At 42.0% G+C, this 15,422-nt stretch overlaps 1 protein-coding gene across 11 annotated transcripts in view; it reads right to left on the bottom strand.

Moving 5' to 3' along the window:
• Positions 1-15,422, bottom strand: part of TAOK3 (TAO kinase 3) — a 285,308-nt gene that overhangs the window by 22,669 nt on the left and 247,217 nt on the right. For 7 of the 11 annotated variants that reach the window (XM_077292154.1, XM_077292162.1, XM_077292158.1 and 4 more), the window contains one exon: positions 13,410-13,550. In XM_077292154.1, the coding sequence (XP_077148269.1) occupies positions 13,410-13,550 (141 nt within the window). The remainder of the gene's footprint in view (positions 1-13,409; positions 13,551-15,422) is intronic. The other 4 variants (XM_077292168.1, XM_077292199.1, XM_077292184.1 and 1 more) reach the window with 1 other exon arrangement.

The following is a 15,422-nucleotide window of genomic DNA, read 5'->3' as shown; positions in this document are numbered from 1 at the left end:
TGGATTTTATGCCACGCTCACACGTTGATTATTTGCTCAGAATTTTACCTCAGTATTTATAAGCCAAATCCAGGTGAGGAAAAAAAATCAGAGGAAAAGTGTAATAGAAACACTTCACCATTTCTGTATTTTTCACCCACTCCTGGTTTTGGCTTATAATTACTGATGTGAAATACTGATCCAATACTGAACGTGACCTCACTCACTTACCAGTATATAGCACCATTAATCCAATAGTGCTTTACAGACATTAATGGTACAGTCCCCATTGAGGGTCACAATCTAGACTCCCCATCACTATGTCATTGGAGTGTGGGAGACAAACTGAGAAAACCCACGCAAACACAGAGAACATATAAACTACTTGCAGATGTTGTCCTTGGTGGGATCTGAACCCAGGACCCCAGCGCTGCAAGGCTAACAACTGAGTCACCATACTGCCCTTATTACTACTATACTCGTGACCCAATTTTTATCAGCGTAATTATATATTATTTATAATTAGTACCCAGAATTACTACACTGAGTGTTCCCATCTTGATTAAATACATTGCTTACAGCAAAATTGAGTCTTTATGTGCAGTGCATAATTCTTATCGATTATAAAGCGGGTGAAAGTATTGAACACGTCAACAATTTTCGACGGAAATATATTTCTAGAAGTGCTATTCGCATGAATATCTCACTTGATGTCGGTAACAACCTAACCAACTCTTTGAACAAATTAAACAACATGTATGAAAGTACCTGGATGAAAAAGAGGTGATTAACCAGAGTCAGCATGGGCTTGTAACTAATAAGTCATGTCAGACTAACAATTTCCTTCCATCACAGAATCACTGACTAGGTGGATGAGGGAAACACAGTAGATATAGTATATCTTGACTTCAACAAAGCATTTGACAAAGTATCTCGTACCATCCTTACTGAAAAAAAAAAAATCACCAACTATGGAATGGACGAGGCAACTATTAGGTGGATTCATAACTGGCTTAGTGATCGGACACAGAGTGGTCATAAATGGTTAGACATCCATTGGAAGAATATCTCAAGTGAGGTACCACATGGCTCTGTCCTGGGCCCTGTGTTGTTCAATATCTTTAGCAATTTAGATGAAGGAATTGAGGGTACACTGATTAAATTTGCTGATGACACAAAGCTAAGAGGGATAGTTAATATCAAAGAGAAGAAAGGAGAGGATTCAAAATGATCAAAACAAACTGCAACTGTGGGCAGCAACCAACAGAATGGTTTTTAACAGGAGAAATGAAGTCCTACATCTGGGCAGGAAAAATAAAAGAAGCATTTACAAAAGGAAGGGCTAAGAAACAGCACATGTGAAAAAGACTTGGATATACTAATAGATCACAGACTAAGCCTGAATCACCAGCGTGATGCAGCAGCAAAAAAAGCAAACAATTCTGGGTTGCATTAAAGGGAACCTGTCCCCCCCCCCCCCCCCAGTCATTTCAAACTAAAAGAGCCGCCTTGTGCAGCAGTAATGCTGCATTCTGACAAGGTGGCTCTCTTAGTTCTGGGTGCTGTAACTAGAGAAATAATCCGTTTTATAGTTTGTCCTAAATACCTGGTCTTCAGTCAAGGGGCCGGCGTTTCCCCCCTGCTTCAGACAGCACACAGCTGTCACTCACATCTTCTTGGCGCCACCTCCTCCTCACCGCTGTTTTCAAAGTAGCCGGCGCCTGCGCTCTTATCCCCTGCCTGGTGCAGGTGCAGTGAGTGCTGCCCGTCTTTCCTCATATGCAGCCCAGCTGACTGCGCCTGTGCGGCCGCCCTGCCTGTGATTCCCAGCCCCGCAATGTGAATAAATCATAAGTCACTGTGGGGCTGGGAATCACAAGCAGGGCGGCCGCGCAGTCAGCTGGACTGCATATGAGGAAAGACGGGCAGCGCTCACTGCACCTGCACCAGGCAGGGGAAAAGAGCGCAGGCGCCGGCTATTTTGAAAACAGCGGTGAGGAGGAAGCGGCGCCCGGCGCCAAGAAGATGTGAGTGACAGCCGTGTGGCGTCTAAAGCAGGGGGGAAACGCCGGCCTCCTTGACTGAAGACCAGGTATTTAGGACAAATTATAAAACGGATTATTTCTCTAGTTACAGCACCCAGAACTAAAAGAGCCACCTTGTCAGAATGCAGCATTACTGCTGCACAAGGTGGCTCTTTCAGTTTGAAACGACTGGGGGGGGGGGGGGGGGGTGTGACAGGTTCCCTTTAACAGAAACACACAGTCTAGATCACGTGAAGTAATTGTCTATCTCTACTCCTCTTCGGTCACACCTCATCTGGAACCTGTGTCCAGTTCTGGGCAAGACATGAACAATCTTGAGCAAATTCAGAAAAGAGCAACCAGAATGGTGACCGGTCTACAAACCATGTCCTTTGAGGAACGGTTAGAGGATTTGGAAATGTTTAGCTTGCAAAAGATTAGACTGAGAGGAGACTTAATAGCGGTCTACAAATTTCTCAAGAGCTGTCACACTGCAGAGGGATCAGCTTCATATTCATTTGCACCAGACAAAACTAGAAGGCATGGGATGAAACTGAATGGAAGGAGACAATAGATATTAGAAAACATTTTTTTTGACAGTGAGGGTGATCAATGAGTGGAACAGGCTGCCATGAGAGATGGTGATGATTTAGTTAATCCTGCATTGAGCTGGGAGTTGGACCAGATCAACCAGTATGTCCCTTCCAACTCTACCATTCTATCATTCAATCAGCACAGGCAAAGAAATGAAACCATATATATGTCCATAAATTAAGTGTAATATTGAGAAATTACACACAAAAAAATTGAACATGTTTACTAAAATTTAATACTTTGTCGAAATGCCTTTGTTGGTGATGACAGCTTTAAGACGATCTTTTATGGAGAAACTATTTACATGCATTGCTCAGATATGAGTTTGGCCCATTCTTCCACACTAACGCTCTTTAAATCCTGAAAGTTCAATGGACTCCTCCTATGAACTCTGAGCTTTAGTTCCTTCCATAAATTTTCCAATGGATTCAGGTCAGGTGGCTGGGCTATTTTCTAGTTTTATTTTCTCTGAAACAAATTGCGAGTTTTCTCAGCTGCGTGTTTGGAATCATGGTCTTGCTGAAATGACCACCCTCGTTTCATCATCCTGGTAGATAGCAGCAGATTTTTATAAAAAATGTCTTGGTAATTTTGTCCATTCATCCTACCTTCAACTATAATAAAGCTTGCCAGTGCCGTATGCTGGAAAACAGCCCCACATCACATTCCCAACTCCAAAGTCTGGTATTTTCAGAGTGTTCAATTTTGGTCTCATCGGATCAGAATATTTTCCCAGTATTTCACAGGCTTGTCTAAAGTTTGCTCAACAACATTTAAAACACGCTTTAACATGCTTTTTGTTCAGCAATGGAGCCTTGCGTGGAGAGCATGCGTACAAGCCATCTAGGCTAAACATATTTATAGCTTTCTTAGAAACAATTGTACCTGCTGATTCCAGGTCTCTCTGTAACTCTCCACAGGTGGCAATTGGCTCTAGGGCAACGCTTCTGATAATTCTTTTCACGCCTCTGTCTAAAATTTTGTGGGGAGCACCAAGTCATAACTGGTTTATAGTGAGATGATGATCTTTCCACTTCCAGGTTTTGGCCCCAACAGTGCTCAGTGGAACCTTCAGTAGTTTAGAAATTATTCTGTAACTAATTCAATCAGTAGGTTTTGCAACAATAAGGTTGAGAAGGTCTTCAGATAACTCACTGGTTTGACCCATCATGAGGGGTTTCATGTGGCACCTTGGTAATGGGATATCTTTTTATAGGCCATCAGCTAAATCAGCTGATATTGTTGCCGAAGTGGCAGGATTGCTTTCTAATTACCGACAGATTTCAGCTAGTGTCAGGACTTTCCATGGTTTTTCGCACCTCTTTTTTTCATATGTTCAACACTTTTTCAGTGTAACTTCTTATTAATACACAACTTAATTTATGGACATCTATGGTTTGATGTTTATGCATGTGTGCACTGGATGGCTGGTTACAGACATCTGTTGAGAATTGATGTCATTAGCATCTGTAGAAATATATTTACTTAGAAAATTGGTGATGTGTTCAATACTTATTTCACCGGCTGTATATCCAATTATTCATTGCTATAGTTTATTTATCATGGTATTTCTAAAGCTCTGCAGAGGTCTAAGTAATCTGTGGGAGGCCTCAGGACCTAGACATCCACTGACCTACAGAACGTTTATGGGGCTCCAACACATCAAAACACTTCTAAAAGTTTAGTCACACTCACTGTAGAAACAAAAACCTACTGAATAATGGGCAGTCATGTCATAAAGTTTAAACACTGTATAAAGTTAGGCAATATACAAAAACATTGGCAAAATTGTACAAAGCATCCCATCCATCCATCCGTTGATGATTTCATTTTCCAAAGAGCTATTGAAACATTCGATTTCAAATCCGGTTGGATGATATAGGAGGTATTCAGCCTAGGCAATCACCTGAGCATGAGGACAGATTACAGCAAATCCTCAGAACACAGGGATTGAATTATTTGTAGCAAATTCCCAGATATAACAAAATATTCGCTTTCTTTTGTTTCCATTTCAAAGTTGTTCAAAGTATAAAATAAACGTGCATAACATACAATGATCATGCTTTATTTACCTAAGTTTGGAAACGTTCAAAGGGACTGCCATCACAGAATTACTGGTCAAGCGAAGTATAAGCGCTCAGTATATAATTGCGGGGCTAATCATTTATATGCACCTCCCCACCTGCTTGTTTTCCATCTATCGCCTCCCTTCTCTGGGTCTATGAAGCTAGAGCTGTCAAATAAAATGTAGCGGGGTGGTGATAAAAGGGAAAACAAGCGGGTGGTAATGTGTACTTAAATAACTAGCCCCGCAATGAAGCACCGAGCGGTGGGACTTTGATAATTCATTCTGTGATGACAGTCCCTATAAAAAGGGGTTGCATTGAAGGAACAACTCCTTTTAAAATGCAAGCCGTCCAGCTGGTTCAGATTTCTATACCCTATGCCATTGGACAGATATTACATGAATCCTTGCCACTAGGTGGACACACATTTTCCTTACAGCAGAATACATAGTCAGGTGGGGTCCACCAGAGTGCAAGTCTTGCTTTTATAGTTGCTGTTCAATCAGGTGTATAGGGGTTATTAAAGAGGTTGTCCAATACTTTCACATTGGTGACCTATTCTTAGGATAAGTCATCAATGACTGATAGGCCAGAGTCAGACACCTGGTATCCACACTGATCAGCTGTTGGCGGCCACCGGCCGGAAGTACTCACTGGCCGAGCTGCTCAGTCTATTTGTAGTGGCAGCTGCAGGGTACTATATATCCGCCTCCTATTGATTTTAATAATAGGCGGATGTGTAGTACCAAGCCCTGGCCACTACAGGTAGACTGAGCAGATTGGCAAGGGAGTTCTTCTCGTTGCTGTCACCGATGACAGCTGATTGGTGGGGTCCTGGACCCCGACCGATCAATGTAAAAGTAGTGGACAAACTCTAATTCCTGACATCCTAATACTTTAAAAACAACAAGTAGCTACAGATTTGTTTCATGAGTCAAGTTCTCTTACATCTCTAGTCTTACTTAATAACAAAAGATCCATTCTAACTGCTCTAACACTTGGATTAACTCCTTAAAAAGACTGCCTATGGGAGAACTTGCAGCATTTAAAAAAGTTCAGCATTATAAAAGGAACTTAACACGCTGTAATAGAATGGTAGCTATACAGAGAATCATGCATCCACAGGTACCCAGCTGGTAGAGACTTTCTTTTACACATCTGCCTCTATAGGGCCTCCTGACTAAATCCAGCAGAGCCCAGATTACACAAAAGCGTTCATATTACAAGGAATTTTTTCCCTCCTAACTGGGGATGCTATGTAGCGCAAAATTATATTATAATATATATATATATATATATATATATATATATATATATATATATATATATATATATATATATATATATATATATATATATATATATATATATATATATATATATACACGCACACACACACACACCAAATGTTTGGACACACCTTCTCATTTAAAGATTTTTCTGTATTTTTATGACTATGAAAATTGTAAATTCACACTGAATGCATCAAAACTATGAATTAACACATGTGGAATTATATACTTAACAAAAAAGTGTGAAACAACTGAAAATATGTCTTATATTCTAGGTTCTTCAAAGTAGCCACCTTTTGCTTTGATGACGGCTTTGCACACTCTTGGCATTCTCTTGATGAGCTTCAAGAGGTAGTCACCGGAAATTGTTTTTACTTCACAGGTGTGCCCTGTCAGGTTTAATAAGTGGGAGTTCTTGCCTTATCAATGGGGTTGGGACCATCAGTTGTGTAGAAGTCTGCTGGATACACAGCTGATAGTCCTACTGAATAGACTGTTAGAATTTGTATTATGGCAAGAAAAAAGCAGCTAAGAAAACGAGTGGCCAACATTACTTTAAGAAATGAAGGTTAGTCAGTCCGAAAAATTGGGAAAACTTTGAAAGTGTCCCCAAGTGCAGTGGCAAAAACAATCAAGCGCTACAAAGAAACTGGCTCACATGAGGACCGCCCCAGGAAAGGAAGACCAAGAGTCACCTCTGCTTCTGAGGATAAGTTTATCCGAATCACCAGCCTCAGAAATCGTACATTAACAGTAGCTCAGATTAGAGACCAGGTCAATGCCACACACAGTTCTAGCAGCAGACACATCTCTACAACAACTGTTAAGAGGAGACTTTGTGCAGCAGGCCTTCATGGTAAAATAGCTGCTAGGAAACCACTGCTAAGGACAGGCAACAAATAGAAGAGACTTGTTTGAGCTAAAGAACATAAGGAATGGACATTACACCAGTGGAAATCTGTGCTTTGGTCTGACGAGTCCAAATTTGAGATCTTTGGTTCCAACCACCGTGTCTTTGTGCGACGCAGAAAAGGTGAACGGATGGACTCTACATGCCTGGTTCCCACTGTGAAGCATGGAGGAGGTGGTGTGATGTTCTTGGGGTGCTTTGCTTGTGACACTGTTGGGGATTTATTGAAAATTGAAAGCATACTGAACCAGCATGGCAACCACAGCATCTTGCAGCGGCATGCTATTCCATCCGGTTTGCGTTTAGTTGGACTATCATTTATTTTTCAACAGGACAATGACCCCAAACACACCTCCAGGCTGTGTAAGGGCTATTTGACCAAAAAGGAGTGATGGGGTGCTACGCCAGATGACCTGGCCTCCACAGTCACCAGACCGCAGAGTAAAGGCAAAAAGGCCAACAAGTGCTAAGCATCTCTGGGAACTCCTTCAAGATTGTTGGAAGACCATTCCCGGTGACTACCTTTTGAAGCTCATCAAGAGAGCAAAAGGTGGCTACTTTGAAGAACCTAGAATATAAGACAGAATTTCAGTTGTTTCACACTTTTTTGTTAAGTATATAATTCCACATGTGTTAATTCATAGTTTTGATGCCTTCAGTGTGAATTTACAATTTTCATAGTCATGAAAATACAGAAAAATCTTTAAATGAGAAGGTGTGTCCAAACTTTTGGTCCGTGCTGTATAGCTGTATATATGTGTGTGTGTATATATATATATATATATATATATATATATATATATATATATATATATATATATATATATATATACATACACACACACATACATATACTTCATGTGTCTGCTTATTCCATTCATATTCCTCTTAAATACATCAGTATTTGTTAGTCCAAACCAGGACCGGGTGCAAGGCATGGAAAAAAAAGCAGATCTTTCGATTAAACTTTTTATCTTCATGTTACACTCTTTTTTTACTTGCAAATGCTGATGCAAAATACAGTCATGTGAAAGTGGATTAATGTTGACACACGGCATTCACATCTGCCATGAATTTTCAGTGGCAGAACAGAGGGGAAGATTCAGATTTTCGTTTTACAGTGCCAGATATCAGCACAGGCATGTCCTACTGTTCTTTCCATTGCTACTTATTTCCACAAAAGCACCAGAAACCTGAACAGAAAATTTCAAATGTGAACAGGGTTGCAGAAACACCATTCACATGAATGGAGTATGTATTAATATATAAACAACACCAAAAAAAGAAAAAGACAATAGAAATTTCAATGTTAAACTTATTAACAATCTTAAAGCGAGCTTGTCACCAGGTTTGGCCGATATAAGATACGGCCACTGCCTTTCAGGGCTTATCTACAGCATTCTATAATGCTGTAGATAAGCCCCCAGTCTGTCCTGAAAGATAAGAAAAATAAGTTTTACTATACTCACCCGGAGGGCGGTCTGGTCTGTTGGGTGTCGCAGGTCCGGGTCCGACGCCTCCCATCTTCATGTGATCGCCTCCCTCCGGCTTGCTTCATCGATCCCCTGCGCAGGCGTACTTATCTGCCCCGTTGAGAGCAGAGTAAAGTACCCAGTGCGCAGGCACTGGGCCTCTCTGACCTTTCCTGGCGCCTGCACACTGCAGTACGTTCCACTGTCCTCAACAGGGGAGATAAGTACGCCCGCGCAGGAGCGCGATGCCGGGGAGTGATAAAGAAGCAGGAGGGCGGCATCGCAAGAAGAAAGGAGTGGCCGGACCCGGACTCACGACACCCATCAGACCAAGTAAGTATAATAAAAATTATTTTTCTTATCTTTCAGGTCGGATCGGGGGCTTATCTACAAGCATTATAGAATGTGGTATATAAGCCCCGAAAGACGGTGGCCCTGCCCTATCTTATATTGGCCAAACCTGGTGACAGGTTCCCTTTAAACGTGACCCGGATGCCCTTCATGAAAGCAACGCAGGCACAATAGAGATCTGTGGACCAAATGTCCTCCTCCACATAAGAGAGTTTAAGAGAGTTCAAATTGAAACTGCAACTGGTCAATCCTTCTCTCCACAATCTGTCAGGGAAGTCAGAAGGCCATTAAAAGGGTTTTCACTTTAAGAAAAGTGGTCCTCAAAAGCGTTTATACTAGTCTAGCAAACAGAGCAGGTACTCTCCTCCCCTAGTACAGTTCCAGACCACCACTGCTGCAGCGGTGAGGTCACGTCCACAGCACACATCATTGCTTCAGCCAATCACTGAGCTCAGCACCTTGTGCCATCAACATCAGCAGGGCAGCCGAGTTCAGCGATTGGCTGCAGCGTTGATGTGTGCTGTTGACGTGACTTGCCTGCTGCAGCAGAATTGGACTGGAGCAGCAGCGGAGAGCTGGCAATTGACCAGGGGACAGCAAGTACCTGCTCTGTAACTTTACAAAGATAAAAGCATTTAAGACCGTTATTTCCTCAAGTTTAAAAGCCCTAGTTAACGATCATTGGAGACTGAAGTTTTAAGGTACCTTCACACTAAGCGACGCTGCAGCGATACAGACAACGATGCCGATCGCTGCAGCGTCGCTGTTTAGTCGTTGTGTGGTCGCTGGAGAGCTGTCACACAGACAGCTCTCCAGCGACCAACGATGCCGAAGTCCCCTGGTAACCAGGGTAAACATCGGGTTACTAAGCGCAGGGCCGCGCTTAGTAACCCGATGTTTACCCTGGTTACCATTGTAAAAGTAAAAAAAAAAAAACACATACTCACATTACGGTGCCCGGCGTCCGCTTCCCTGCACTCCTCCTGCATCCTGTGTCAGCGCCGAACATCTCCGGCATCTCCCACAGAGCAGAGCAGTGACGTCACCGCTGTGCTCTGCTTTTACTTTACGGCCGGCACTCACAGTCAGTGTGGGAAGCAGACAGCAAGGGACGTGTGACGGACAGCAGAAGGTGAGTATGTACTGTTTGTTTTTTTACATTTACAATGGTAACCAGGGTAAACATCGGGTTACTAAGCGCGGCCCTGCGCTTAGTAACCCGATATTTACCCTGGTTACCACTGTAAAACATCGCTGGCATCGTTGCTTTGGCTGACAAACACGACGATACACGCCGATCTGACGACCAAATAAAGTTCTGAACTTTCAGCAACGACCAGCGATATCACAGCAGGATCCAGATCGCTGCTGCGTGTCAAACACAACGATATCGCTATCCAGGACGCTGCAACATCACGGATCGCTATCGCTGCAAAGTCGGTTAGTGTGAAGGTACCTTTAGCCTCTGTTTATGATTAGCAGAATAAACAAACTGGAGGTTTGCCTTCATCTGGATCAGGGATAGACAACTTTAGTGAAGTAGACATCCATTGTATTAATACAGAGAAAGGTAAAAACTTCCAGCATTGGACCTCTGAAAAGGTTTTTTCGATTACATAGAAACCTTGTCAAGGGTCACCAGTAGTTGCAAGAGAATATATTGACTCAGTTGTTTTTTTCCCCCCAATCTAACAAACTACAGCTCTGGCAAAAATTAAGAGAGACCACTACAAAATGTTCAGTTTGTCTGATTATTCTCTTTATAGAGTAAAAGAACAATTTACATTTTACTAAAACATATACCTATAAACTTCTGACAACATGTTTCCGAATTTCCAAGCAATAAATTTTGTATTTTTTTTTCCTGAATAGTAGAAATGGTCAAATTTAAAAAAAACAAAAAAACAGTTCTTTCAGACCACAAATAATGCAAATAAAACAAGTTCATAATCATTTAGACAAGAATACTAATTAGACAATTCTAATGTTTTAACTCAGGAAGAGTTCAGAAATCAATATTTCGTGGAATAACCATGATTTTTAATCACAGCTTTCATGCGTCTTGGCATGCTTTCCACCAGTCTTTCACACTGCTTCCGGCGCAAAAATGTAAGCAGTTCTTCTTTGTTTGATGGCTTGTGACTATCCATCATTCTCTTGATTACATTCCAGAGGTTTTCAATGGGGTTCAGGTCTGGAGATTGGGCTGCCCATGACAGGGTTTTGATGTGGTGGTCTCTTAATTTTTGCCAGAGCTGTATGATACTATCAATTTTGACTGGGGTTTTATACATATCTGTCTGTTGTGGCGATTTTGGTTTCATTTTCGTAGACATCAGTGGTTGATACCTTTTAATGCCTAGATGAAAAGGTGGTAAGCAGTAAGCTTTCTGGACTACTTAGGTCTCCATCAGCCATAGTCTTTAAAAGCTTGCCATTTATTACCATCTTTTACAGTTAGCCATTAAAAATGTATCAACCACTGAGGACTCAAATTTTAATATTTTTCTATTTACTGGCTAACACTGTACAAACATAATTTTCCAAGACAGAAAATGAACATGAGTTATTACAAAACAGAACAAGTCACCATAAGGGGCTAGCAATACAGGGACTCCTTTGGTTCACAACAAAGTGGTTACTTCCACTCAGTACACAAATGGTAAATTCTCAAACTTTTCTCCTAAAATATATATATTTTTTTAAAGAATAGTACAAATCAAAGTTCTGTTATTCATCCCAGAAATGGGTGTTATCATTGCTTAATGTCAAAAGCGCGTGTGCCTTCACAGTTTGATACTAGTCACACCAAGATTATTCATACATTTCTAGAAAGATAAAGAGAGAAACCGCTACTTAAAATATCAGAACAGATCAACTTTTTTTTTTTTTAACCTCAACCATTCAAAAACCCTTAGGCTAGGGTCACATTGCGTTAGGGCAATCCGTTTAGCGCTAAGCGCTAGCGGTTTGCGCTAACGCAATGTCTTTTTCGGGGTCGCCTTAAACGTCCCCGCTAGCGCAGATCCCCGATCTGCGAGAGCGGGAACGGACCTCGGGCGCGCCGCGGACGCTGCAAGCGTCCGAGGCGCACTACAAAAGACCGGCATATCGCTAGCGCGTGCCGAAAATGACACGCGCTAGCAATGCACTTTAACATTGCGGGCAATGGGAGCGCTAACGGGCGCGTTGCACGGCGTTAATTTCCCCGTGCAACGCTGTCCGTTAGCGCTCAGCCATAAACGCAATGTGACCCTAGCCTTAGTCTAGGAGTGCCCAATCATCACAATTCACAAGTTGAGCAGATGACTCCATGTTACCATGATACCGCATCACAGCTGCAATACATTAGGAGTTCTGAGTTTACTGCAAGGCAATCAGCATTAAAGGGGCACATAAAGCGGACGATCAGTTGTTACTAGCTAGGGGCAGCTGGATGTAAACATTGAGAAGAGATGATCAGCACAACTGTTTAATGTCTAGCGAAGGCTGTGGAGTACTGCTGCCCTCCTCTTGAATAGGATCTGATCTGCAGTGCCAAGCAGCACTCACTTATTGGCGGCAGCTGTGCTGTTCATCTTTGTTAAATGCTCACATCCGACTGATGCTGACAGCAAACAACACAAACGACACCAGGCGGCCTGGTGAGATGGCCGTCGCTGGTCTTGGTCCGGCGCCTCCCATCTTCTTGCGATGCCGCTCTCTTGCTTGCTTCGTATGGATGACGCGTCTTCTTGGCTTCGCTCTCCTGCGCAGGCGCACTTCTATGCCCTGTTGCTCAGGTGCTAGGAAAGGCAAAGAGCCCCGGAGCATGCGCACTGCAGTGCTTTGCCCTCGACAGGGCAGAGAAGTACGCCTGCTCAGGAGCGCGGTGCCGAGGAGATGCGTCATCCATACGAAGCAAGCAAGAGGACGGGGATCATAAGATGGGAGGCACCAGACCAAGAAGAGCGATGTCCATCGGACCGGACCGTCCCGCAAGTGAGTATAATGAAAGTTATTTTTCTTCTCTTACAGGTCCAATTGGGGGCAGATATACAGCTTTATAGAATGCTGTGTATCAGCCCTGAAAGGTGATGGCTGTATCTCTTATCGGCCAAACCTGGTGACCGGTTCCCTTTAAGGTGGTCATACACATTAGTAAAGTTGATTAAAGTGGATTATTTCAATTAAAGCAATCAATCCAACAGGTGAAATAACAACGAACGAACATTTTCATTTATCTGTGACAAAACATTGCCTGGAAGACAGCCGGTCGCGTTTACATCATCTTCCAATAAATATTTTAAATGAAAGAATGCTCCAAGATAATTCCTAAAAGTAGTTTGCCTTTGGTCCTGTGTCATTGAACACAAATGGCCAGTCTCAAGACTGGCAAATATTATCTAAACTGTATATAGCTGTGTCCACGTTACACAAGTTCACCAGACAATTATTCGTTCAATGGATGTTCTACCATCCTCCTACTTTTATCTAATGTGTATGGCCACCTTTAGCTGATTATTAGTGATAAACTTGGGATTTGCTGCACTTTACTGCAGAAAATTAACTCTCTAAAGGAAGAATGACTTTCCAAATGAAGATAAAATAAGCTCCAATGATAACAGAAGATGGGCTTGGAAGATTGATGAGTAACAGATATGGTGCCATCGGTCTTCTGAAGAGTAAAGCAAGAAAACTATTGGAAATATTCTGTTGATGCTTCCCAGAGCCAAATTTACTTCTGCACGTGCCTCTTTAATCTTTTCCTTGCAAATCTTGTACTGTTTTTTCTGACTTTCTAAGAAGGATGTTAAGTCTTTCTTTTGTTGGGCTATGATCTGTTGCTGAAATCTCCTTTCATCCGCTGCAGCCAACTTTGCCTATGAAAATAAAAAAGAAACAAAGAAATTACCACTTTTATTACGTTTATGAATTACTTTTTCTTTTCTTCAGGGGCATCAATGGTTTATTTTAAGCAACTCTAAACCAATGCTTTTTTTTAGGACCAGTTTCCTCAGAGTCTTGCAGGCATGGAATCATATGAATTTCAATATATGATACAGTGAGGAAGTTCCTCAATGATAATCATATTAAATCTAAATATTACTTTTTTTTTTTTTACATACGAGTTTTTAATTATAATGTTGATAACATTTTCGATTACCATCATTTTCTGGATACTACACTTTCCCAATTAAATGGTAGCTTTGCTTGTACACTCAGATTTTCTTGTAAACTGGAATTAAGAACATCTGTCAGAACATGATCACCTATGGGAGGATACACATAAGTTGGTCCCTGTGCATGAACCGTACATGGGCCCTTTGGTCCATTATGAAGAGCTATTGCACTGAAGGTAGAGTCAGATAACGTGCCTGCTTTGGAGGCATTGGTGGACCCCCTTCTATCCTCATCCTCTGTGCGGCTGCACACGTACCAATAAATGTCCACCCCTGTGATTACCAGTTTCAACAAAAGTGAAACGCAGTCTTAGGCCATGTGCACACGTTCAGGTTTTTTCGCGATAAAAACTCATTAAAAACACATGCATTATGCATTCTATCATTTAGAATGCATTCTGCATGTTTTGTGCCCATGGATGCGTTTTTTTTCCGCGAAAAAAACACATAGCGGTAAAAAAATGAGCATGTTCATTAATTTTGTGGTTTTTCTGCGTTTTCCCCGCATTTCTATGCATCTTTGAAAAAACACACAAAAAACGCATCAAAAACGCGTCAAAAAACGCATGCGGATTTCTGGCAGAAATTTCCGTTTTTTTGTCAGGAAGATTTCTGCAAGAAATCCTGACGTGTGCACATACCCTTACAGTGGAGAAAAAAAGTATTTAGTCAGCCACCAATTGTGCAAGTTCTCCCACTTAAAAAGATGAGAAAGGCCTGTAATTGAAATCATAATTAAACAACTTAAAAATTCAGAAAATCACAGTCTGATTTGGCAAGATTTATTTTGCAAATTATGGTGGAAAATAAGTATTTGGTCATCTAAAACCATGCAAGATTTCTGGCCTGGCTCTCACAGACCTTTAACAACTTCTTTAAGAGGCTCCTCTGTCCTCCACTCATTACCTGTAGTAAAAAGACACCTGTCCACAACCTCAATCACAGTTCAAACTCCACTATGGTGAAGGTGAAGACCAAAGAGCTGCCAAAGGACACCAGAAACAAAATTGTAGCCCTGCACCAGTGGCAGGGAAGACTGGATCTGCAATAGGCAAGCAGCTTGGTGTGATGAAATCAACTGTGGGAGCAATAATAAGAAAATAGAAGACATACAAGACCACTGATAATCTCCCTCGATCTGGGGCTCCACGCAAGATCTCACCCCATGGGATCAAAATGATCACAAGAACGGTAAGCAAAAATCCCAGAAGAACAAGGGGGGACCTAGTGAATGACCTGCAAAGAGCTGGGTCCACCGTAGCAAAGGCTGCCATCAGTAACACTACGCCGCCAGGGACTCAGATCCTGCAGTGCCAGACGTGTCCCCCTGCTTAAGCCAGTACATGTCCGGGCCCATCTGAAAATTGCTTGAGAGAATTTGGATTATCCAGAAGAGTATTGGGAGAATGTCATATGGTCTGATGAAACCACAAGTAGAACTGTTTTGTAGAAACAAAACTCGTCGTGTTTGGAGGAGACAGAATGTCGAGTTGCATCCAAAGAACACCAAACCTACTGTGAAGCATGGGAGTGGCAACATTATGCTTTGGGGCGGTTTCTCTGCAAAGGGAC

The sequence above is a fragment of the Ranitomeya variabilis genome, chromosome 1, assembly GCF_051348905.1.
Source record: "Ranitomeya variabilis isolate aRanVar5 chromosome 1, aRanVar5.hap1, whole genome shotgun sequence".
Lineage (NCBI taxonomy): Eukaryota > Metazoa > Chordata > Amphibia > Anura > Dendrobatidae > Ranitomeya > Ranitomeya variabilis.
Note: the sequence above shows the minus strand (reverse complement) of the source record. Positions and strands in the feature narration are given on the sequence as shown.